The following is a 23,652-nucleotide window of genomic DNA, read 5'->3' as shown; positions in this document are numbered from 1 at the left end:
AACAAAAATAACTGTCAACCTCTGCCCAGATAATCTATCAAGAATGAGCGTAAAAACACCTAATTTTAAAATGCACATCAAAAATACAGAGAAGTATTTCTTAAAACTACCCCTTCAATATTCCAGCTATTTAATTTTAATAAATTAATACATGTAATAACTCACCATTCATAGTGGGAAAATGTACCTCATCAGTAAAGGCCTTTTATAAATCCCGATTACAATGCCCAAAATCATTCAAAAGCTTCGAGACAATAATGGACCTGAAAATGATTATTTTATATCCATGTTTTGGTAGAGAATTTCACAAACAAATATATCAAGAAAAAGACAGTAGACTAAACACTAATATCAAAGTTCTGCTGTAGCAAAATCAATGTGGAAACAACAATGCTTTTACACCAGGTAATAGTTTAACTGACCCTTCCTCCAAAACTAGAAAAAGGAGCTCACTCAACCAACAGCTCAGAGGTTGGAACCAATCATGGACAATTGCTTTCTCTCTGGTAAATGCGTAGAAGAACTTTAGTCATGGTCCTGCCAGACCAAGAAAATGACACACCACACCACCTTCTCTAAAACTGAGAGGAGCAGAGACTTGGTGAGTTGTTTTTCACATGATGAAGTAAATGGTAGTCAACAACAGTGGTCTCTGAAATATAGGGTACATATCCCAGGGTAGAAAAGATAGTCTGAATATTTAGCAACCAATCAGAAGGGACAGCAGCCATAAATAGCCACCCAGCATCCTGAGAGTGAGAAGATAAATAGTCATCCTGGGTGCCCTTGCTTCTCCACTCCCTTCCCACATCTCAAAATAGTGCCCAGTGAAACAGACCTGTGGATCATCTTGTTTAATGTTAAGTAATCTAATTCACACACAATCCTCAAGTTTTGATAAGTGATTTTTAAAGTTTTCTGCAAGGAAACTGCAGGATATTGATAGCTGTGCACAAATAATCAACAAGAAAATGGCAAGTCTAGCCCTTCTACTCCTAGTAAAAGCTCTTTGTCAGCCACAGGATGAAGAACGGAAGAAAGAAACAATTTAATCAGATGTGACCAAAAGTTGGCAAAACAAAATTGAGATTTCAGGAAAGTTATTTGAAATATGGTGGCTATAGCCAACATCGATAGTTATGAACCTCAGCAAGAAGTGTAATAACATACGTTCTCTCTTTGTGGTTTTCTGAGATAGCTCTCTTAGCTCTCACAGCCATTAAAATAAATTGTCAAAATAAATGAATCTAGACCAGAACTTCAAAACAACATAAATTTATTTTTTTTAATCTATTTATTTCATCTTCACCTCATTTTTCAATTTCTATTTTTTGAGTGTTGTATCATATGTGCATCTATGTAATATATTGATAAGTATGTATTATGAAGATGCAGCCTATATTTTTTTAATCAAAAAAGTTTGGAAACCACTGGTCTGAAAAATAAGAAGCATGTGGAGAAATGGCTGGGGAATGGAATCAGTGGAGGCCACGAAATTGCATTTTGGGGGCTTAGGGGGATTTGAAGAATGAAGTAGCCTAAAAACACTAAGGAAATATTTTGGGTAGGAAACAAGAAATTGATCAAAACAGAGGGACATAGGAAAATAAAATATACAGTGCCTTAAGCCTAATTAATATAGAAAGAGATAATTAATTTATATATAAATGATTAATAACAAAGCATGAATAATGAATTAATATAGAAATTAATGTAGAAATATGCAAATCAAAGGCATAATGCATTGAACCTAATATAAACTAAAGTGTTAACATATCACATTTATTTCATGTAATTTATTTCAACTAATGATTTGAAAAGGAAAACAGAAAAAAAAAATTCTGAAAACAGTTTCAATATGCTTCTGTGAAAATGATGCTTCATTCCATAAAACATTTTCCTTATTCCCACTGCCAACAGAACTCGCTGTTAGGGTACTTGACTGTCAAGTGGAACCAACCAGTCTTTAATTTTCCACAACCATATAACACATGTTCAATCACTTTCACTTTTTCTTTAAATTCTTTAGTCAAAAAAAAAAAAAAATCCAGATGTCTAAAAGTGTTCAGTTCACAAAATCTGTGTGAAGCTTCCAGGGAGTCTCATAACTTTTAAAATCAAATTAAATGAACATACTATTTTATACTGATGCAGTGTCTAATCATTGGTTCAGTTCCTTTTCTTCAAAAATGTGAACCCGTACAGTATCAATATTTGTAAAGGAGCCACAAATATGGTTAGGGTTTTATAAATCTGGTCTACAAACATTTTCCCCCAAACTACAACAGCCTTGCTGTCACACACACCTCGACCTACTCATCTTACCAACAGTATAGTGGGCCAGAGGGTTAAGAACTAATACAACGCTGTTTAGTTTTTCTGCATTTACACCCAGGCAATTCACATCAATGATGGGAAAGAACACTTAACAGACAACTCAAGTTTGCAAATTAGCAGGAGAGAAGAGAAAAATGACTCAGAACAACAAGCATACAGTATTACCAAATGCACTTTACACATTTATCCTGTTAAGTGAAGCTTAGTTTTGATGATTTACAATGCTAGTTCTTACTCAGTTTTGTAAGCATAATAAAGTCTCCGTAATCTCAGCCTTCCCCATAGCACCCTGCTATTAAATCTTTGTTGAGAAGTGTGATGAGACCCCTCTGGCTTCCAGCCCTCCCTACTCCCTGAGGGAAATGGCAAGAAATGATAGGGTTTGTGGATTAGTAAAATGAGAGGTTCTCTGTGCTTTTCCTTCTTTAAATATATATTTTGATAATCTGTCTTCTGCATCAGAGAGTCCCAACAGCATTAGAGTGTTGATTTCCCTCCCTTCTCAGCCTCCAGGAAAAAGACAGCACGGCTGGGGCAAGACAGGTGGTTTGCATCTCCTGCTACAACTGAAGAGCGGGATTTAATTTTTTTTTCCCCCTTTCCCTTTATTCCTTCAAGCAGGGATGATACATAATTTACTTACACATGTTGGATTGCAGACTAGAGGACAGCTGCCCTGAGAGACAAAGAAGAGGGCCACCCTGTACCTCGTTATCCTTAGGGACTGTTCTGCTGCTTCCTAGGTCAGGATGCTTCTCCACAACAGTGCCCACCTTCCAGAATTCCCCTCAGTGATGAACTCCATTAACTGTGTGTGTGACCCCCTAGATCTCTGGGCCGATGCTGGTTCTGCTGTCTGTGAGTTCAGTCCAGGTCACTGGTACCTACTCATGAACTGACCTGGGGCATACTTGATCCCTGAGCTGACTTTCAAATCTGAGTCTAAAATTGATCGTCTTGGGACTTCCCTGGCGGTCCACTGGTTAAGACTGGCCCTTCCAATGCAGGGGGCACGGGTTCAATCCCTGGTCAAGGAAGTTAAGATCCCACATGCTGTGTGGCACAGGCAAAATAAAATAAAATAAAATTGATCATCTTGGTCCATATTTGACCTTCATCTCCTAAGGCCAGGACTAGTCTAGGCTCACTTGGCATGACTATACCAGGATTTCAAAACTTCCAGTTTGGAGTGAGTCAGTTTTCACCTTGGCAGCTCACCCTTGGGTATGAGAGTCACCAAAGAACAGATCTCAAGTTACCAAGAAAGCACTCAGTTAGGGATGGGAATCTCAGGGCAGGTTTTTACCGGTTCAGGGTGGTTTCAACAAAACTACCCTGACTGACTTCCATAGGTGTCAGACCACAGAATACCTCCGTTTTGTGTTATTTTGCAAATCAGCAAGTTTTAAGACTTTTCTCTCCTAATTCTACTCTATAGTTAACCCTCCTATACACTACTAGGAGTTCCCTCTTTCTTCATACAAATTGTTCACCAAAAGGTTTTCAGGCTCTGGTCTAGATGGATAGGATGACACATGTAAGTAAAGACTTCGAGATTAACAGAAGGGAAGCCACAAGGAGCAAAGAAGAAAGTTGAGAAAACAGCAAGAGACCATAAAATAGCCAGAGAGAAAAGAAGGAGAGATATAAGGACAACAAGGAAATTAAGAGTCTTGAAACAAGGACAGGAATCAAAGGAAAATTAGCAAAGATACAAATGGGGCTAGATGAAGTTAAAAGACAAAAAAAAAAAAAAAAAGATTAAAAAAACAAAAAAGAGTAAAACTAAAAGGGAAAAAGAAAACAACTAGAAATATCCTACTTTGCTAAACTAGCATTTTGTCCACCAGAAAAAAAGAAGAAGCACCAAGAAGAGAGTAAACTCAAGCAGCAGGAAACTAAATTTGGAAAAGTCAGACCTCCTAACGTAGAGTAAAAGGTTTTAATCAAGGAAGAAGGTAAAAGCATCATATTACTTTTTTAACTAAAACGCTGCCAGTGTCTTTAATCTTTTCCAGATTAGACTGAAGGGTACCCTTAGCTAACTCAAGTTTGAACTTTAACACTTTAAACAAATGTGAAGGATTCCTGATTTTGTTTCTCCCCCTTTTGCTTTCTCCCTGATCCTCCACTTCTGCTTTTCCCCTCATCAATCTACCGCCCTCCCCAAGAAATCACCCTGAACATCAATAAACAGGACAAAGACCCATCAGCTGTACCTTTCCTGAAATGTTTCATTAAGTCACAAATAAGACTCTGTTTTCTTTCCTTTGTTTAAAATGTTGTGGGATAAAATGATGTGAGCACAGACTAGATTCTAAGCTTTTAGAAAGCTTAAGATCAAAATAAACCAAATATTTTATTAGGGATTGAGGTTTTTGAAGAAAAAAGTATTTAACCCATAGATATTATCTTCACCATACCACGTGCTGAAAATCCAGCATTTTCTGCACTGATATGAAAGTTGTATAATATATAAAGAAATATATTATTGTATAATATATAAAGTTATCCAGGAATAATGTTTCTTTCGTTGTTGTTGCTGTTGTTGTTTTGCTTCACAGAGCTGAACATAAGGATATTTCCATGGCAGGAACTCAACAAAACGTAAACACTAAATAGAACTTCAAGGTTTTTTTAGTATTGAATTTTAAAGTTAATCTTTCACATGAGAGATACACCACTCTCACCTAAGGTAAGATTTCTTGCTGGCATAGTTTATATTGGCCATATCAGTTAGGTTCCCATGTCTTCACCTTAATGTTAGTGTTGACTCCACATAAGTAAAGCTTCCCTTTAAAGCTATTCCACTAAAAATAGAATCATACTAACTGCATTCAATGGGATTTTCCAAAAATTATGCATTCTGAGGAAAAATGAATTAAATGAAGTCAATTAAATGCACATGAATTAGAAAGTGCAAATAAATCCACAAAGAATACCTTTACACACCCAATAGAATGCTTAAATGAAAAAGACTGGCAACACAAATGTTATCAAGGATGCACAACTGGAACTCATAGACGTTGCTGGTGAGAGTGTAAAACGGTGCAACCACTCATGATAAAGATTCAGAAGTTTTTCCCCATGACTCAGCAATTCTACTCCTACTTATTAACTCGCGAAATAAAACATACATCCACAAAAAGACCTGTATAGGAAGGTTCACAACGACTTTATTCACAATAACCAAAAACTAAAAATAACCAAAATGTCTACCAATAGGAGAATGGAAAACAAAATTAGGATACATTCATGTGATGGAATACTACTCGGCAATAAAAAAGAACAGATTACTCATATACACAACATGAATGAACCTTGCAGACACTATGCTGAACAAAAGAAGCTAGACACAAAAAAGAGTACATACTGTGTGTACTTATAAGAAGCTCTAGAACAGGCAAAACAAATCTACAGTTAAAAACTTAAAATCTAGTTACTTCTAGTGGATCATTATTGATTAGAAAGGGGTCAAGAGAAGAGAAATGTCTAGGATGCAGGAAATTATCTTAAGAGGGATATGGGTCACATGGGTATATGTATTTTGTTAAAGTTTATCAAACTGTACACTGAGGAGCTATAAACTTCACTGTATGTAAACGTTACATTATAAACTATAACATTAATAACGATAAACAGCTATTAAACTCTAGTTAGTTGGTCTGCTTATCATGATGATATGAGTAAGCAATTTTGAAACTACTTAATGTGTATTCTAGACTCGGGAAATGAGTAAATACATTGAGGATGATGGAAGCTAGGTGTCTCACTGCTAGAGAGGATAGTAATAAATATGGAAAGAAAAAAGATTGGAATGTATCTCAAATGTTGGATTGAATTAGAGGTATCACTAGAAACATGTGGTTCTTATTAGAGAGAGAAAAATACATATATGTGTATATATTTGTATATATGTGCATTTTATAAGTTATATTATACATGTATTATATTAAACACACATATACATTTCCTAAATTCTGTCTGCTGATATGGTTTATAATCAACGATATACCTCTATCAATGAGTATACACAGTGCCCATATCTTGATTTCTAAATACCTTTGTCCTCTTAAAGGAACCAGGGTTCCTTGGACAAAAGATTGATTAGGACTATAACATGATGAGCCTGGAGCATCTGTTTGCAGCAGAAACTGAGTCAGTCCTCCAATAATGATGGAGACATTAAACTGACCCAGAATACCATTCAAAGGGACTCCTACTGGCCAAATCTCAGGCAATCTGGGCATCAAAATAATGATAGTAATGAATTATGACCCACTGAATAAAATACAAATCCAAAAGCCCATGGTGATACGAATACAAAAATAAATGAATGAATAAGAAAGGAAACTGTGGCAGAAGGCCAACTAATCAATACAAAAATTATAAAGCTAAAATGGAGATTTCATGAGAGAAAATATTTACTTAGTGTCAAAGCATCTTCCCACAAATTACTTATTATTTACAAAGGGAAAAGAGCAACATTTTAACACTGGAGAAATTTGGTGGACACCACCTAAAACAAGTATTCAGTGTTAACCCCATCAACACTGGTATAGTATAGTCAACATCAGGTACTTCCTGATCTGATGTACTGAGAAGGGCACAGCACCACTTTGGTGGCATTCCTGCCATGGAAGTATGTAACCTGAATTTAATCATGAGGAAGCATCAAGCAAACCCAATTACAGATGGGCATTTTATAAAGTGCTGGCAGGTACTCCTCAAAAAATGAGAGACCATTCCAGGTGAAAGGAAACAAAAGAGACATGACAATTAAAAAATTATGCATGATCCTGAATCCCAGATGAGAAGAAAATGAAACAAACAAGCAAAAAAACCTCTAAAGGACATTATTGGGACAACTGTTGAAATTTAAATATTGGTTGTGGATTAGATAACAGTACTCTATGTGTTAAATGTGAACTTTCCTCATTTTGATAAGTGTGCCATAGCCATGTAAGAGACTGTATTTGTTCTTAGGAAACACACCAAATATATTTCGAAGGGTGTGAAGTCTTCAACCTTCTCTCAAATGACTAAGAAAAAACATTAGTGAAGAGGCAATGACAGATCAAGTAGGGTAAAATGTAAAAAACTGGTGAATCAGATAAGTGGTAGATGGGAGTTATATATACTGTTTTTGCAATTTGTCTCTAAGTTTGGAACTGTATCAAAATAAAAGTTACCAAAACCCACAAAAATATGTATATAGCAATGCTTATATAAGCGTCACAGATTTTCAAACTTACACTCCAAAAAAAACGATAATGGGTTTTCTGAAAGAGAGGAGAGTCTATGGCCTAATAAACTTACTCACTGCAATCCCTTTTTGAAGAGCCACAGTGCACCTCAATAATGAAGCCTATTTAACTGGATTTAATCCAACAGTTCCATAATAATCTGTTCAGGAAACCTGCTTAAAATGGAACACCTATTAAAATCTTACAAAAATATCAATATTCTGTGGAAAACAGCTGGAGAACCACTTGTCTAATAAATACATTTCCTATACATGGTTAGTTGAAGAAAGATTTGTGCTAGGAAAATAAGATAGAGTAAGAGATCTACAAACACACACACACACACACACACACACACACACACACACACACACACACACTGGAGCAGTGTCAGTAACATCAGTAAGAGAAAAATGACAGGAGTCTAAAAAGAGATATCTATCTACAATGTCCCACCCAGCCTCATATAGTATGTTCGTGCAGGATATATTTTTAAAGAGGGTAGAAACTTGGCAAACTGAGTTTTACTTTTATCCAACCATTAACTTGAACACATCATGCTTCCTGTCATTTTAAATCTGATTCTTCCCGTGAAATGTATAGCAGAATAGCTTCTGTGCCTTAGCGAGCACCTTCTGTGGGCCAGGCACTGTGCAAGACTCAGAGAATACAATGATGAATAAGACAGAGTTCCTGCCATCCAGGAGCTTCCAGTCTAATGAGGGAGATGGAAAGTTAACACATGCAGTGAACACTGTGGTATTCAAGAATAAGCATCGGGCTTTATTAGGAACACAAAAAAGGCACCAAACTCAGCAGAGAGCGACCAATCAGCGAAAGTTCTCTTGAGATGATATTCAAACTAAAATAAGTTCGTGCACACTAAACTTCTGTGAAAACTTATTCAGAAGGTATTTTTAAACTTTATTTTAGCCACCCAATGTTAGGCTCTGTATCTACAAGGTATCACGGTAGTTAAAAAAAAAAAAAGGAAATGAAAACATATCCATTAGCTATTAAAATCTGGGTACAATTCAAAATCCAAGGATGACTGTGACAATGAGTTTGCCGTAAACCATCATCTCGGAATTCTTTCTAAAGCGCTTCTAGACTTACCTAGGTACTCAAGTAGAAGAATGTAACAGCTGGAAGAGGGGGTGAAAAAAAAAAAAGGAACAAACGGAAAAAATCAGAAATAGAACAGTATGAGAAGACAAGAAGTGGCAAGTGTTGTTTACCTGTCAGCTGAAAAACAAGAAACAAACGGAAAAATCAGAAATAGAGAAGACGTACGAGAAGATGAGAAGTGGTAGGTGTGTTTACCTGTCAGCTGACATCGATTAATCTTGTGTTCCGTGATGTCGCTCAGTGACTCAAACACCTGGAAGCAGCTGTCACAGCTGTGCACGCCTTCGTCCTCCAGCTCCTCACCATCTTCCGGCCTCTTCTTACAGTCCCCTGCCTCTCCATCTTCAGTCTTGTCTTCAAGTTCACAGTTGGGGTCTGAAAAAAAAAATCAAGACTGTAAGTATGGTGTTTAAAGACAGGTTCTTTTAAAGTAGCGCTTCATCTTGCTACCCAAACCAGAAACACCTTTTTCCTTGAAGCTGCACTAGGAGGGCTTTATTGTAGATTTTATTACAGAAGCATCAAAAGCGAGACTTCCCTAAAATTTGTCAGTTCGTGATGACTGGAGTTTTTCCTTTTCTCCTCCAACATGTAGCCCTTTTCTCAGCTCCTCTTTCAAATAATTTGCCACACTTAAGGTTAACTTTGACATTTTTTTACAGCCTTTGTTTGCTTACAAGAGAGAGATAAATCACTTTTAAAATTAAACAGTCTCCAATGAAAAGGGAAAAACCACTGTGCTTGAGAATGAATTCCTTTTCTGCTAAATATACTCTTTCACAGGAAATTACCAGAATTAGCCAAAAGTCTAGAGTAAGCTAAGCTAATTACCATAGGCACAAAATTGACCTTTACTTACAGACTGGTCAAAACACACAGTTACCCCATTATTTGTTAGACAGCAATAGCAAAATAAGTTCTATCACATAGCATAACATTCTTGCAAGCACCAACTCAAGTGTAAATGTACTGGTATGTCTCTTGTTTCCAAAATCATCAAAAAATAAAACAAAATATACAAAGAGCAACTGCAAATTATAATCAAGTCAACAACTTGAACCGGCATTATCAGTTTCGAAAAGCTAAATAGAGGGAAAACTAAAAATAGTGCCATTGTAACCCTAAGAATGATACACAAATATCATTCATAAGAGAGCAAAACACATGCAATATTTTCACTTAGAGCTCAATAAATACGTTGTGATTTTCTTTATGCTGTCTTTTGCCTCATTTTAGCGAAGTATCCCCAAACATTCTAGTGTCACTGCTCCTCTTTGCAGGAAAGCACAGAGGGAGAGAAGACGCCTCTTTAGGGAAAATTAGGATAATACAATCTGTGACTTAACTTACGGGACATTCATTTCTAATAGCAAGAAGTCCTCCAAAGTCAGAAACAAATTATGTCTCAAAATAGAGTTTTCCATGAACAGTTACAAAAGAACTGTATCGAGATACCTAAGAAATATGTAATGTGTTATCTGTAGTCAATTTGTTTAGATATGGGAGGATAAATATTTGCAATGTTACGATACAGAATTCACAGGATCAAACTAGCCCAGACTTCTTAGAAAAGTCAGTAAGTGCCACCATACCACTGTCCGCTGTCGGAAAGTGCTTCCTGCTACCTTGCATGTCACGTGCTTCTACAAACCTATTTCTACAAGTCACGGTGCTCCCCTTTGGCTGGAAGTTATTCCAAAGCCTTTCTACACATCTGCAATAAACTTAACTATACCACCACCCTTCAAATGATTCACATATACCAAAATCAACTTACATGTCAACATATATAATAATCTCTTGGGTTTGTAAAACAAAAGCAGAATTCCCAAATCAAAGGGCAAGTAGTTTTGTTTGTTTGTTTATTTTAAAAAAAACCTAAAAAACGTGTTTAAGTAAATTGGTAATTTGAGTTGATTTGCCGTCTGGAAAATTAACTCAACACTCTACGCAGTACCCATTTCAACCCACTGGCGTTTAGACTGCTCATCCCTGGGGGAGTAATCATAGGATCTTTTTCGTTTGTCTTGTACTTTGCCCAGCACAGCACGGTGTCCAGGTGAGTGTTTAGTAAATATTATTTAATGATGACAAGAAGGGAGAGGAGGGAGTAAAAAAAGAGTATACTAAAAAGTCCTTTACTGGTATTTATTCTGTAAACAGGAACAGACCAGTCATCTCCAAATTCAAAAGCACATACATGCCTACATTTTCCAAAACTGACACTGTATAATCCATCACATTTGCCTTTGCTGGTTTCAAATGTTTCATCTAGAGCTACAGACACAAGAAACAGGTAATGGTTCAAAGAGCTCCAACAAGCTAAAACCAAGTGGTAAAATACTGCCAAATTAGAGTAATTCAGGAAAACAAATAACTGTCCCAATTATGGTGAACTGGCCGGCACACCGTTAACACCGCTAAACACTTGGTGGAAGGCAGCAGGCGTACACTGAACACTCAGTTGTTTAGCATGATTTTCCAGTTTCTCATAAAACTGACAGCACTCAGAGAAATGTGGCTGCTAGGTCTGAATTTTAATACGATTATTTAAATGCTATGCATCAAGTTTGCAGGCCTGTTTGTTTCTAAATAAGCAGACACTCTGAATACTTTAAGTAGTATGCAGCGAAAATGATAAGAACTTGCCTCCCTTATTATTCAAGGATATGGACACCTTACACGAATCCAAATCAAAAATATCAAACAAATAGGGAAGCCTGCATGATGCTTTAGCTCTTAACAACTAAAGAATGACCCCAGTCCATGCTTCTGACACTGTGGCTAGTTATTAAAATGAGGGTCATTTTAAGACTAATAAAAAATGGTTTTGCTTCCACTTCTGCATTTACAGATAGAATCCTTCAGGGGCTGAAGCCAGTCAAGCTTATTCACTTCTGCTGCAACTTCAGGACGCAAGCTCCAGCCAACTGGCGAATTGTTTTTTAGGTCACCACTTAAGAGGGACCCTCTGGGGGGTGGGTGCGATTATAGCCTATGATGCTTTGGTGTAGCACAATGAGTCCTGGAAACTCAGACTCTCTCCCTGAGAGTAGATTTTTTTTTTTTTTTTTTGCCAACCTCCACATCCAGGAGGAATTCTTTCTTGCCCATTTGAAAGATGGGTTTAGGTCTTTCCTGGTGGCGCAGTGGTTAAGAATCCGCCTGCCAAGGCAGGGGACACGGGTTCGAGCCCTGGTCCAGGAAGACCCCACATGCCGCGGAGCAACTAAGCCCGTGCTCCACAACTACTGAGCCCACGTGCCACAACTACTGAAGCTTGCGTGCCTAGAGCCCGTGCTCCGCAGCAAGAGAAGCCACAGCAATGAGAAGCCCGCGCACCGCAACGAAGAGCAGCCCCCGCTCGCCACAGCTAGAGAAAGCCCGCGCGCAGCAACGAAGACCCAACGCAGCCAAAAAAAAAAAGCAAAACAGAAAAAACAAAACAAAAGATGCATTCATTTGCGTTAGGAGTTTCCATTCCTAATGGCAGCTGAGGTAGGAAGATTCTAGAAAGCTGACACTGTCAACCATTTCTTTCCCACAGGCGGCTACACTTCAATAATTGCACATGGCCTTAGTTATGTAGTTTTTATAGAGCCCTTTGAGAGTCAGTCATAAGAAATAACTGTGCTGCTCTGCTAGCCATTCAGACCTCTGGCTTCAGCCCAAGGAGTTATAAATACAAGGTCCGTCCCTGTAAGCACTGCTCCAACCCGAACACCACTGCAGGACGGACAGCTGTTATTCCAACTCTACTGTTGTACTACCAACCCACCCAAAGGGCAATATTTTAAGATATCCGCACACCCCCCTGCACTGCCATCACAGACCCCATCATAGCCACAGGCACCACTCTGTCCTCTGCCCTAGAGAAGGCCACCCAAAGTCGTTTCATCCATCACAGATGACCTCTGCCCAACCAACCTGCAGGCTCATCCCTTCAAAAGGGTCCCTATGATGCACTGGACTGAGAGGGTTCAGACTCGGATAAGAGACACAACTATTACTGTAAAAATAAATGGCAGCTCTCTGTTTCCGATTTTGTTAACGTTACTTGTAAATGGAAATTTAAAAGAAGTGTAATTTTTCCCCTTATTATGTTCCCTGGCGGGTGGTTCCTTCCTTCTTCTCATCCTCCTCTTCATAAGCATTGTTATTGCTACAACTTGGTTTAATAAAATTACAAATTTGGGGAAAATGAAAAACTGCACTGGCTTAAAAGTGTTGGAGGCCATAAACCCATGGACTTCAACTAATTTCAAGTGTGGGATCCGTTTAAGGCCAACCAGCAGAAATTCTGTTCTGTCCATGTAAAAATGAGGTTTCACCACATTTACTTTTTATAACCTATATAAAAGTCAAGTAAAAGTAATGAATATCTAAAACCCATCTCAGTGGACTGGCAAAGGCTATCTGTATTCTTGAAACTCATCCTACATATTTCTCTCTGTGCAACAAGGATTCCATGTCTGATCAAAGTTAAAATGTCAAACCACTGAGAAAACAGCCCAATTTCCAATCCATTTCACTGCCTAGAAATGGACCTCCTTCCAAGCCACTTTTGCATGGAAAAGCACTGGCAAAAGAAAGAAAAACTAAGAGATCATGTGGTTATAATTATTACCAGGCAAGGAATATTTCTGCAGCTCAGTGGTAAAGTAAAACTCTGTTGCTCTCTGCTCCCAGTACTGTCCATCGCAAAACAACTGCCTCATTAAATCTCTGCAGTGAGATTAATATGCCGTAGCTGCACTACATTTATAACCTGGTACTCTATAAAAAGCACATTTAATGGTAAGAGCCAGAGCCTAGATACAGAGTATTACTATAAAAACTTCTGGCAGCGAGTATGCAGTCCAAGCCCTCTGCCCTTCTTGCTGGAGATGTAAATGAGGCTTTTCCTGGTTGACTCTAAGCATGAGGCTCTACCTTACAAACCAGTACAGGCAGAAACACAGGGTTCTGAGGATGATGTAAATATGAACGCAAGAAGACTACTTAACAACTAAGATTGGCAAGAGATGAATGAACCCAAAATACTCAAACACAAACAAAACTTAAAACTGGACCATTTCCTTATAGTTTGTTCTCTGGTCATAGCCAGCTTTTCACCAAATGAAACAACCATGGCATGAATTACTCAATCTTAAAGCAACCCACATAGTGCCAGTAAGTTCAAACATAACAGCTAAAATATGCATACTGCCTTAAAAAAAGAACATGTGATGACCATGACCTCCTGGAACTTAATTACCTAAAACTATAAAAAAAAAAAATAGATGTTCAAGAAAAAGTGGCCTCAACACTACATTAATAGTGGACTGGTAAAAATACGTTTTCGTTATTTTGGAAAGCTGCCTAAGTTTTTTCTTCCAAGGATATCTTCTGAAAATAAAAAAAGCACTATAACCCAGGTCTTATTTTGAGGAACCCTATGGTGAATAAGTAAACAAATAATTTAAACAAATGCATTCCACACTCAAATGTCCCCAAATCACTACAAATGATGCACCTCAGGTTAACAATAATCTTGTGCAAATAATAATTAATTGTCTGATGTTGTTGGGTTGTTTTAACATCTTTACTGGAGTGTAATTGCTTTACAGTGGTGTGTTAGTTTCTGCTGTGTAACAAAGTGAACCAGCTATACATATACATATATCCCCATATCCCCTCCCTCTTGCGTTTCCCTCCCACACTCCCTATCCCACCCCTCTAGGTGGTCACAAAGCACCGAGCTGATCTCCCTGTGCTATGCGGCTGCTTCCCACTAGCTGTCTCTTTTACGTTTGGCAGTGTATATATGTCCATGCCACTCTCTCACTTCGTCCCAGCTTACTCTTCCCCCTCGCCATGTCCTGAAGTCCATTCTCTATAAAAAGAAACGAAATTGAGTTATTTGTAGTGACGTGGATGGACCTAGAGACTGTCAAACAAAGTGAAGTCAGAAAGAGAAAAACAAATACCGTATGCTAACACATATATATGGAATCTAAAAAAAAAAAACGGTTCTGAAGAACCTAGGGGCAGCACAGGGAATAAAGACGCAGACCTAGAGAATGATGTTGTTTTTAAAGCTCACATGTGGTCACAACAACTGGCCCTCTAGGGTTTACTGACATCTTTAGAAGTCCCACACCTAAAAAGAAAACCAGATACTACTCCTATTTAGAGCAAACCATGTCTGAAAGCACTCCTCCCCTCCAAGTATGTTCAAATCCCATGAACTGGTGTATCTTGATAACTTTCTAAGAACAGAGGAAAAGTGACCTTCGGTTTACCAAGAGTTAACAAGGAGCCTCCCTCCTTTTCAAAAACCAAAGGGTGGGATCATTATTTTGTGCTTTCTGGGCTCTACATATGCATTCTCACTGGAAATCCCATAAGATGAAAACAGATTTAGGGAAAATAAATCGTCCACTGTTTATAAAATCTCAAGCAGGCTCTAATGAAGGAATGCACCATCTGGCCCACACCCACCTGCTACTCTGCTACCTCACTTTTTTCTACTCTCAAGAAAAGGTAAACAAACAAAAGGAAACAAAAACAAAAGCAATCAGTGAGGTGGCCAAGGATGAGTATTCCTGGAACTTTGGCTTCAGGACAGGGACAGCCCTCCCAGGCTGAGACCTGGCTGATGACAACAGGTCCAAAGAGCTCAAGTGGCCAAGGATAAAAACGTGCTCTTTTTACTTTTCCTGCAATGTTTATCTTCTAACCACTCTATTCTGTGAAATTTATTAAATTGTTTTACAGAAAAAAAGGAAAAAACAAAACAAAAAACCTTTTCATGTACTGTTCTCTCCTTTGTCTCTAAAATCTTCTCAGACAAAAAGAATTATCTCTATGTTAAACAAAATCACACAGTTGAAGTTTAGAATTTCTGTGGTTTTGCTTGATTGTTCTACTATCATGATCCTTGAAGACCAAAGAGAAATATCACAGGTGCACTATTATGAAGGAGCACATGCCAAACATGAATTTATTACCACTCTTCTTTCTACAATGAAATTCCTTGTAGGAGGATGCTGAGTGGGAGGAAATTAGCCTTGGGAGAGGTTAAGACACACACACACAAATACACAAAACAAAAAAATATACATGCACGTTTTGGAACCAAATAAAACGTTTCTTGGCTTCTAATCAGAATCTTACTCAAATTTCTTTTCTCTTCTTCATCCCTCTTTATCTTTAACATGAAATGTAGAAGAAAAGCCATCTTAGCACTCCAACTTTCATACAGAGTATTTATAAACAGATCCCTGCCTTAGTCATTTAACCTTCGAGTGACTGTGGTTGCCTTGTCACACCTTCAGTAAACAAACATTTTCTGAGCACCCACACAGTAATTGGCATTTGGCTAAGGCCCTCGAGATGCAAAGTCTAAGACCTGGTCCTTGTCCCAAGGAGCTTGCAATCTGCTGCAGAGCTTCCCAACCAGCGGGTCAGAAGTGGGTTCAGGTGTTCAAGGATATTGATCCTTTCCGCCCTCGAAGTGGCCACGTACCGCTTGAGATAACTGGAAACGGCAGACCAGTTGCCTCTCCATTTATCCAAGTGTTTCCTTCAAAACATCATTTTTCTGCGTGTGCCATGACATGAGAAGGGCTGGCAAGCACTGGGGAAGGGGGAGAGAGAGATGAGTAAACCAATGACTGCAGAAGGAGGGATAACTGCTCGGATGGAGGAGCCCACAGACTTTTAAAAGCCCACAGGCTTTTCTTTCTTAATATAATTTTTTTAATTTTTATTTTTATTTATTTTTGGCTGCGTTGGGTCTTTGTTGCTGTGCACAGGCTTTCTCTAGTTGCGGCGAGCAGGGACTACTCTTCGTTGCAATGCATGGGCTTCTCATTGTGGTGGCTTCTCTTGTTGCAGAGCATGGGCTCTAGGCACACGGGCTTCAGTAGTTGTATCACGCGGGCTCAGCAGTTGTGGCACGCAGGCTCTAGAGCACAGGTTCAGTAGTTGTGGCACACGGGCTTAGTTGCTCCGCAGCATGTGGGATCTTCCTGGACCAGGGCTTGAACCCGTGTCCCCTGTCTTGGCAGGCGGATTCTTAACCACTGTGCCACCAGGGAAGCCCAGCCCACAGGCTTTTAAATCAGATGGTGCAGAGCAGGAAAATGTTACACAAAGAGTAGCAAAATTGGGCTAAGTTTTAAAGAATGGGTAGCACTGAGGGCAAGTAGAAGATGGCTCTCCAAAAAGAGGAAACATATGTAAAGGCAGAGATGCAAAACATGATGCTTTCCAGGAAGTGCAAGCTCTTCTGTGCTACTCAAATGAAGGGCTCTGGATAGAGAGGAAAGAAAGGGGAGCAGTGGCAGGGACAAGGCTAGAAAACTGGGCAGATCACGAAGGAACTACTGTGAACTAAATGTTCAAATGTTAACCTTGGCGCTATGAGAAATCATTGAAGGATTTTAAGGAGAGCGACTGATCACATTTACATTTTAGATAGATGCCCCACTGGTGATTAAGAAGATGGTTTGGAAAGAGACCAGACCTGGAAGCAGGGAGACCACTATGTAGGCTCTGACATAATGCAGGGAAGAAGTCCAAGAGAGCAAGCTAAATCAATAGCAGAAAGGAGGCATCCCAGAAACAGGATTCAGAGGACTTAGGACTGACTGTGACCCTAAGAAAATGGGGAGCTGTCTCAGTGACAGCCAGGCATTGGGCATGGTGGAGCCAGTCCCAGAGATGAACCTGCTATCTTGGCTTTAAAATAGATGTATCAACCAAGGCTAATTAATGACTTGCTTTCTTCACTACCTTCACACCCAGATTTTGCCTTTTATCCACAATCCCAATAAAGCCAAAGGTGGAGACAGACTGGACAGAAATATCACAATCACACCAGCTAACTTTTTCATCTAGTGCGAGAGATTTGCAAAGGCCCCGGTGACACTTCCTGGGACTTAAGAGGTTTTTGGTGAGATTCCCTTTACTTTCATCTTATTTCAAACACACACAAAGCCAAGGGAACATAAATGCAAAATTTGACTAAGAACAAAAACAGGTACTGATTCTAATAACTCTCTTTTATTCCACCTTTTAGGAAAAAAAAATTAACCGTTAGTTTAAGTTAACATGATTCCACATGTAGTTCATGATCCTTTTTGAAAGACAAGGTAATAACACTAGACCACTACTGTCAATAATATAAAGCCAAATGAAAACATTAGAACATTCACATTAAAAGGCTTAGCCTTCATGTGGAAGAAAATAGTGCGAGAAACCACAAAAAATGATAACAAGTCAACAGGGCAAATATGAGATGGAAACACTAAAATGGGGACACAAACTCAAAATCATCTAACCTAATAGAAAAAGAAAAAAATTACCCTGCAAAGGTTTGGTTTTGTTTTTCCCCTAGATGAAGGGTTTCCAGTGAACTCTCCAATGTCTTTTTATTGTTGTTTTTGTTTTGTTTGGTAAGGCTTCTTGACATACACCTTTCTTCTCACCAGATTTGAGACTCTTGATTCTTCCAGTTACCCTGATACCTTCATGCTCAACATCGCTGGCTCACTGAGAAGGGGCTGTTGATAACATCTGAGTATAGTCCCTAACTCCCTACAAAAACAAACAAACAAAACCAACTTCTACATCCTTACGCTCAATATTAAACCAAGCCTCATGGACCCTTTCTTCCATTTTATATCAGAAAAAATATTACATAAAAATATTTTTAATATCCAGATATACAGGTCTAATTTGCTACAGCCAAGTGATTTTAAAACTGCTAAAAATCCACTCTGAAGGAAAACAAATTATTTTTTAAAAAGATTTATGCATAGTTTTTAGCACATAATGACCAGGTACCTTGAAAAATGCTTCTTAGGGCAACTACAACAATGAAGGAAACACGTTTTGAAAGTAGGATTCAGGCATTTGGATATCTGGGGAAAAGTCTAGTTATTTCTTCTTTAAATGTAACCAATAAGCCTCAGGTATAGTGGCACAGCGAAGAAGCATTACTCCATCCCAGCCAAAGAAAATCTGGGAAGAAAAGTTTTATATTCCAGGCGTCATACTTTCTGATACTTCTACCAACTGTTCATATGACTTCAGCTATTTTAGATAACACCAATCCAATTGTAACAATATTTCTTAATTGGACACAAAGTCACCTATGTCAACAATTACTGAAACACTAGCTTAGAGAGAAAGTTTTGCTTTGAACAAGAAATATCCGTTTGCTGCAATGTAACAATGCTCATCTTTAAATTTTGAGATGATAAACTCCAAACTCATTCACAAAAATCATTCAAATATTACCACTCCATTCTCTTTATTAGTGACTTTGTTTTTGCTTTTGTTTTAATTTGGCAAGTTCCTCTTCTTAATTGCAATGATTATTTGAAAGACGGGACAACTGGTTTTGCCTAAAGGTTGTGAATTAAACACAAGATCTGGATGGAGCATTATTATCCCACTAAATGGAATCATATAGCTCAGGAACATGAAACATTTTGCTTATTTTTTTCCTTTTTCCCCTTCCAAAGCTCCAACTGGTTCTCAAACAAACTGGGGATCAAACTGTCACTAAAATAAAGTGGAAAATAATTTTAAAACAACATTTTTTTAAGATTTTTTTTCTTTCCTTACGAGCTGGCACACAAGTAAGTGTACAGCCCACATTTCTAAGAAATGATCCCATTCAGGAAGATAAGAAAGTAGTTTCTAAACAACTTATTTGGTAACATGATGGCTCAGTGAAAAAGAAAGAAGGAAAGAGAAAAATCCTATAAAATAAGGTACATGTTTGTATAATGAAAGATCAGAACAAAAAGTGAGGCTGTGATTTATGACTTATGAGCTATTACAAAATACAAGAAAATTTATGTACAATTGGAAAAAATTCATTTTGTTCTCCTTTAGTTGGGCCAATAAATTTTAAAATATAGGCAACCCTAAATGTCTAAGGTTCCTTCAGCCTGATCAACAAAATAAGAAAGGCCACACAACCAAAAATAAACTATAAAAATAGATCATTATTGATTTAGTATCATTTCTGAAACACTTTCCTTAAGGAATTTGAAACAAAGGGAATAAAAGAGCATCATTTTTTAACTTTTTAACTGTACTTTTCATTTCCTAGAACACAAGAACTGCTTATGTTTCCATGAGTTTAATGTTTTGCTTTAGTTCTAATGCAATATCTCCAAAAAACAGATTTTAATAAGGCACCTTTTCCTACAGAATGACAACCTTGCCAAATGTGCATTCCATCTGCATGTATCTGCAGACAAGTAATAAAGACACCAGGGCCATTAGCATAATCAATACACAATTTACAGAGCTACCCAGATAGAACTGAAAGTGAACGTGTATGCCATTATCTTAGTAACTATAAATTAATAGTCGTTTGTGGAAATATATCCCCACTTACATTGTTTCAATCCTGACTTGTCAAGATAATGAGCATAGATATAGATATAAATAGTATATATTACACATAAACATTTTAAATGATGATTTATTATCAGATAATCCCCAAATATGCATAAAGGAAAATCAACTAAATCAATCACACATAGGGCAGAATGGCTGATAAGTAACCATATTTAACCATTTTGGTTTTTTACCATGTGCTTTAATAAGCAGAAAATATATACATAAATATACACATATATATAACATTCAGAAACATAATTTTCACTGGAGAAGGAACATGTTCTCAGATGGTGAGCCAGGAGATCTCACTCTATTTTCTTAAAAGAATAATAAGGACACTAATCTGGTCAATTCTACTACTTGCTGCTTGCAATTTTAAAAAATCCAACCCTTTTGAAAGTTTGTATTTAGCCAACACTATTAAAAAAAAAAAAGTATGTACCATCTCTGAGCTCTCATCTCTAAGACATCAGAATTGGCGTCATTTCTTCAGGGATGGTGACGGGTCGTGCCCGATTCCCTCCATAGATGGCATCGATGTCCCACCAGTCCTCGGGACAGCCCACATCCAACACGTGTGTCCATCTTGTCACAACAACAAAGCAAATTTGCATGGAAAAGTGGCATATTTCAAATGAAAGAAAGCAGACACTGCTTCAGGATGGTAACCTGCCAGTGGGAAATGTGAATTGTTTTTTCCCCTAGCTTCTCCACACAGTGTATTTAAAACACCCAACGTGACATTACCAGGAACTATTCAGCCCAAAGTCAGCTGCATTGCTCCAATGTTCCAGGCACAGTCATCGGTCACTTCTCCTATCACTCAAACTGGTGGAGGGCTCGACCTAAGCAAATCTCCTGACCTTTCAGTGACAGCAACCAGAACACCTTTGAAAGTCCACTCAACCTCTATAAGTATTTCTGCTGAGAGCTCACCAGCAATGGGAAAACACTCCTGGGTCCCTCACTCCAGCACCGCACCCCACCCCGACCTTCTCTAAAATACCTCCCAGATCAGCTTTCTGAGGCACACGATTCTTTTATCTGAAGCCAAAGCCTTTAATCACACAATTAGGGATTTGTCAGGTTTCCACTGCTTTCAATTCTCTCTCAGGTGTAACTGACTAATATCATTTTCTTTTCTTGTAGAAGTAACTTTTGGGGGTTGGGGGTGGAACAGCAGAGGGAACTGAGATCAAAATGCTTAAAGCAAAAGGAACACAAGAGGGGAGAATGTGGTGGCCAGAGGATTCATTATTTCCACCTCGTGGTTGGGCTTAAGGTTGGCCTTGGCTTCTTCTATTAGAAAATTCTGAGACTCAAGTCTACCTGTTTTCAAGTCAGGAAATCTACATTCTTTTTCTGCTTCAGCCGTGCTAATGGGATGAGATACAGCTGTGTCTGTGCGTCAGTTTCCTCGTCTATAAAACTGAGACAATGATAACTGACAAGATTCACTTAAGATCAAAGGAAATAGATACACAGTGTCTTTAGAAACATTAAAGAGGTGCCCAAATACAAAGTATTTGCCATAAAGATTGAACTCACCAGAGCTCCAGCTCCATTACCCCCCTTTCATTCTAGAGAATGGTTACTAAAAGTTGAATATAAAAACTTACACCATTCCTCTTAGGCCTTCTCCAGGAGGGGGAATAGTTTCTGTTCTACACAGAGACAAGGCAGCCACAGACTGTGCCATGCACACCTCAGGACTTTGCAGAAGAGGGAAAGATGAAGAGGAAGAACTGTGTCTGCTTCCTCAGCTTCCCTGTGGACTTCACCCATAATCAAAAGCTGGTACTACTTACAAACTTTCTAAGAGGCTGTTAAGATACCTGTTGGGCATCTTACATGTGTTACCTAATACAACAGCCCTGTGAAATAGATTCTTACCATTTTATTGGTAAGAAAACTGAGGCTTAGTAGGTTTCATAACATGCAGGATTCAAAACCAGGTCATTAGGCATGGTATCCCTCAGGTCAACTCATTGGGACACACTGATAGGGGACAAAAGCCTGAGACCTTGACAGCTAACACTAGACTAAGGAAGGTGACTCTCACAGGGCAGGAGGTCTAGGATTCTGGCTTTTGTTGAGAGGCTGAGAGGGATGGGGAAAGTCACTTTACCTTCTACAGCCTAGAATGTGTACAGCTGTGAGAGGCAATTCCTAGAATCAGAAATCAAGAGACTGAGACTGTTCCCTATTCTATCACAAAGTCCTGGTGACTTGAGATGGGGCACAGAAGCTCTTCCGGTCTTGGAGACGTCAGGGTAGATGGGTGCTCCAGCATCCTTGCCCCGCTCGGGCCACTGCACTTCCCTGGCCTCTCGCCTCTTCTCTAACAAGACATCCAGCCCCAGCCAGGGCCGACCTGTTAGGAAACTGAAAGGCTACCCTGCCCTTTCTAAAGAGTCTTCTAGGATATCTATTTCAAATTATCTCAAAGTGGAATTTCCTTTGTCACTTACTATCATTTAAGGGTATTCCACTCATTAAAAGTGGCCTCGCACAATCCTCTTGACTCTCTCCACCCTGATTTTCAATTACTATTTCTTTCACTTCGTTTAGCATTAAAGTTGAAGGAAAAAGTATAAATGGATATTTGAAAGTCATCTGATTGGATGTATTAAGGTTTTAGGCTTTGTCCATATAGAAAGACAACTTTATGACGGTTATAATTTAGTTAAAATAAAAAGACATGGTAGTGTCTGCCCAGAGTATCAGACAAATGAGTACTGAGGTCAACCAGTGGGCAACAGCACAGGGTGGGTTTCTAAAGCCTGAAGGGACAGTCGGAGCCCAGCAATCTGGGAGTGGGGACTGGGTGATTTCATGAACTAAACACAGAGAGGACTGGTGACTAAATGAGCAACGGAAGGCAAGGGGAAATAAAAATACAGCAAACTGAACAGTTAGGGCTTACTGCAGAAGAGAATGAAGAAGAAATGAAGAGCAGAGAAAATTCAGACAATCTGCCCCAAAATAAGGTTTCACATAAAATTAAAGCAGTGGCTAGACACAGCCAAGCACGGACTGGTAGGTAGCAGCCAGCCAGCAAGACACATTCCATCTTTACACCCTCTACTCGTACCACTTGTAGACAACACAGAATCCCTCTCTGAAGCCCAGAAGAAAATGCTTCTCGATCAATTTACTGATGGGTATGGTGATGTAGAAAATCATCCCCTTGTTCGGCTAATTCCTTTATAAACTCAAGCCCAGATTTACCTTTTTTTTTTAACCTTTTTAATTTAAGGATTATTAATCAATCTACTATGGTTAAACCTTCATAATGATACGTGAATTATTTGTCTCTACCTCCTCTCCCAAGAACGATTAGCCTACCTTTGCAAATTAGCATTTAGTGATGGCCCTTTTGCAAAGAACCACAAAGACCTGACTTACCAAGAAGATGGCAGAGACTCTAAAATTAATTAGCTCCACTTTATGTTTCCATTATCTTTTAATTGGAATTTCTGCAGGATTTTTTCCTTCAGAACTCTCTCTACATTGGCAAAGCAAAATGGAG

At 38.6% G+C, this 23,652-nt stretch overlaps 1 protein-coding gene across 4 annotated transcripts in view; it reads right to left on the bottom strand.

Moving 5' to 3' along the window:
- Positions 1–23,652, bottom strand: part of ZNF521 (zinc finger protein 521) — a 327,831-nt gene that overhangs the window by 288,449 nt on the left and 15,730 nt on the right. For all 4 annotated transcript variants that reach the window (XM_029231452.1, XM_029231459.1, XM_029231446.1 and 1 more), the window contains one exon: positions 8,907–9,086. In XM_029231452.1, coding sequence (XP_029087285.1) covers positions 8,907–9,086 — 180 coding nt within the window. The remainder of the gene's footprint in view (positions 1–8,906; positions 9,087–23,652) is intronic.

The sequence above is a fragment of the Monodon monoceros genome, unplaced genomic scaffold (assembly GCF_005190385.1).
Source record: "Monodon monoceros isolate NGI ecotype Baffin Bay Population unplaced genomic scaffold, NGI_Narwhal_1 Super_Scaffold_1, whole genome shotgun sequence".
NCBI lineage: Eukaryota > Metazoa > Chordata > Mammalia > Artiodactyla > Monodontidae > Monodon > Monodon monoceros.
The sequence above is the reverse complement of the archived record's forward strand: the minus strand, read 5'-3'. Positions and strand labels throughout refer to the sequence as shown.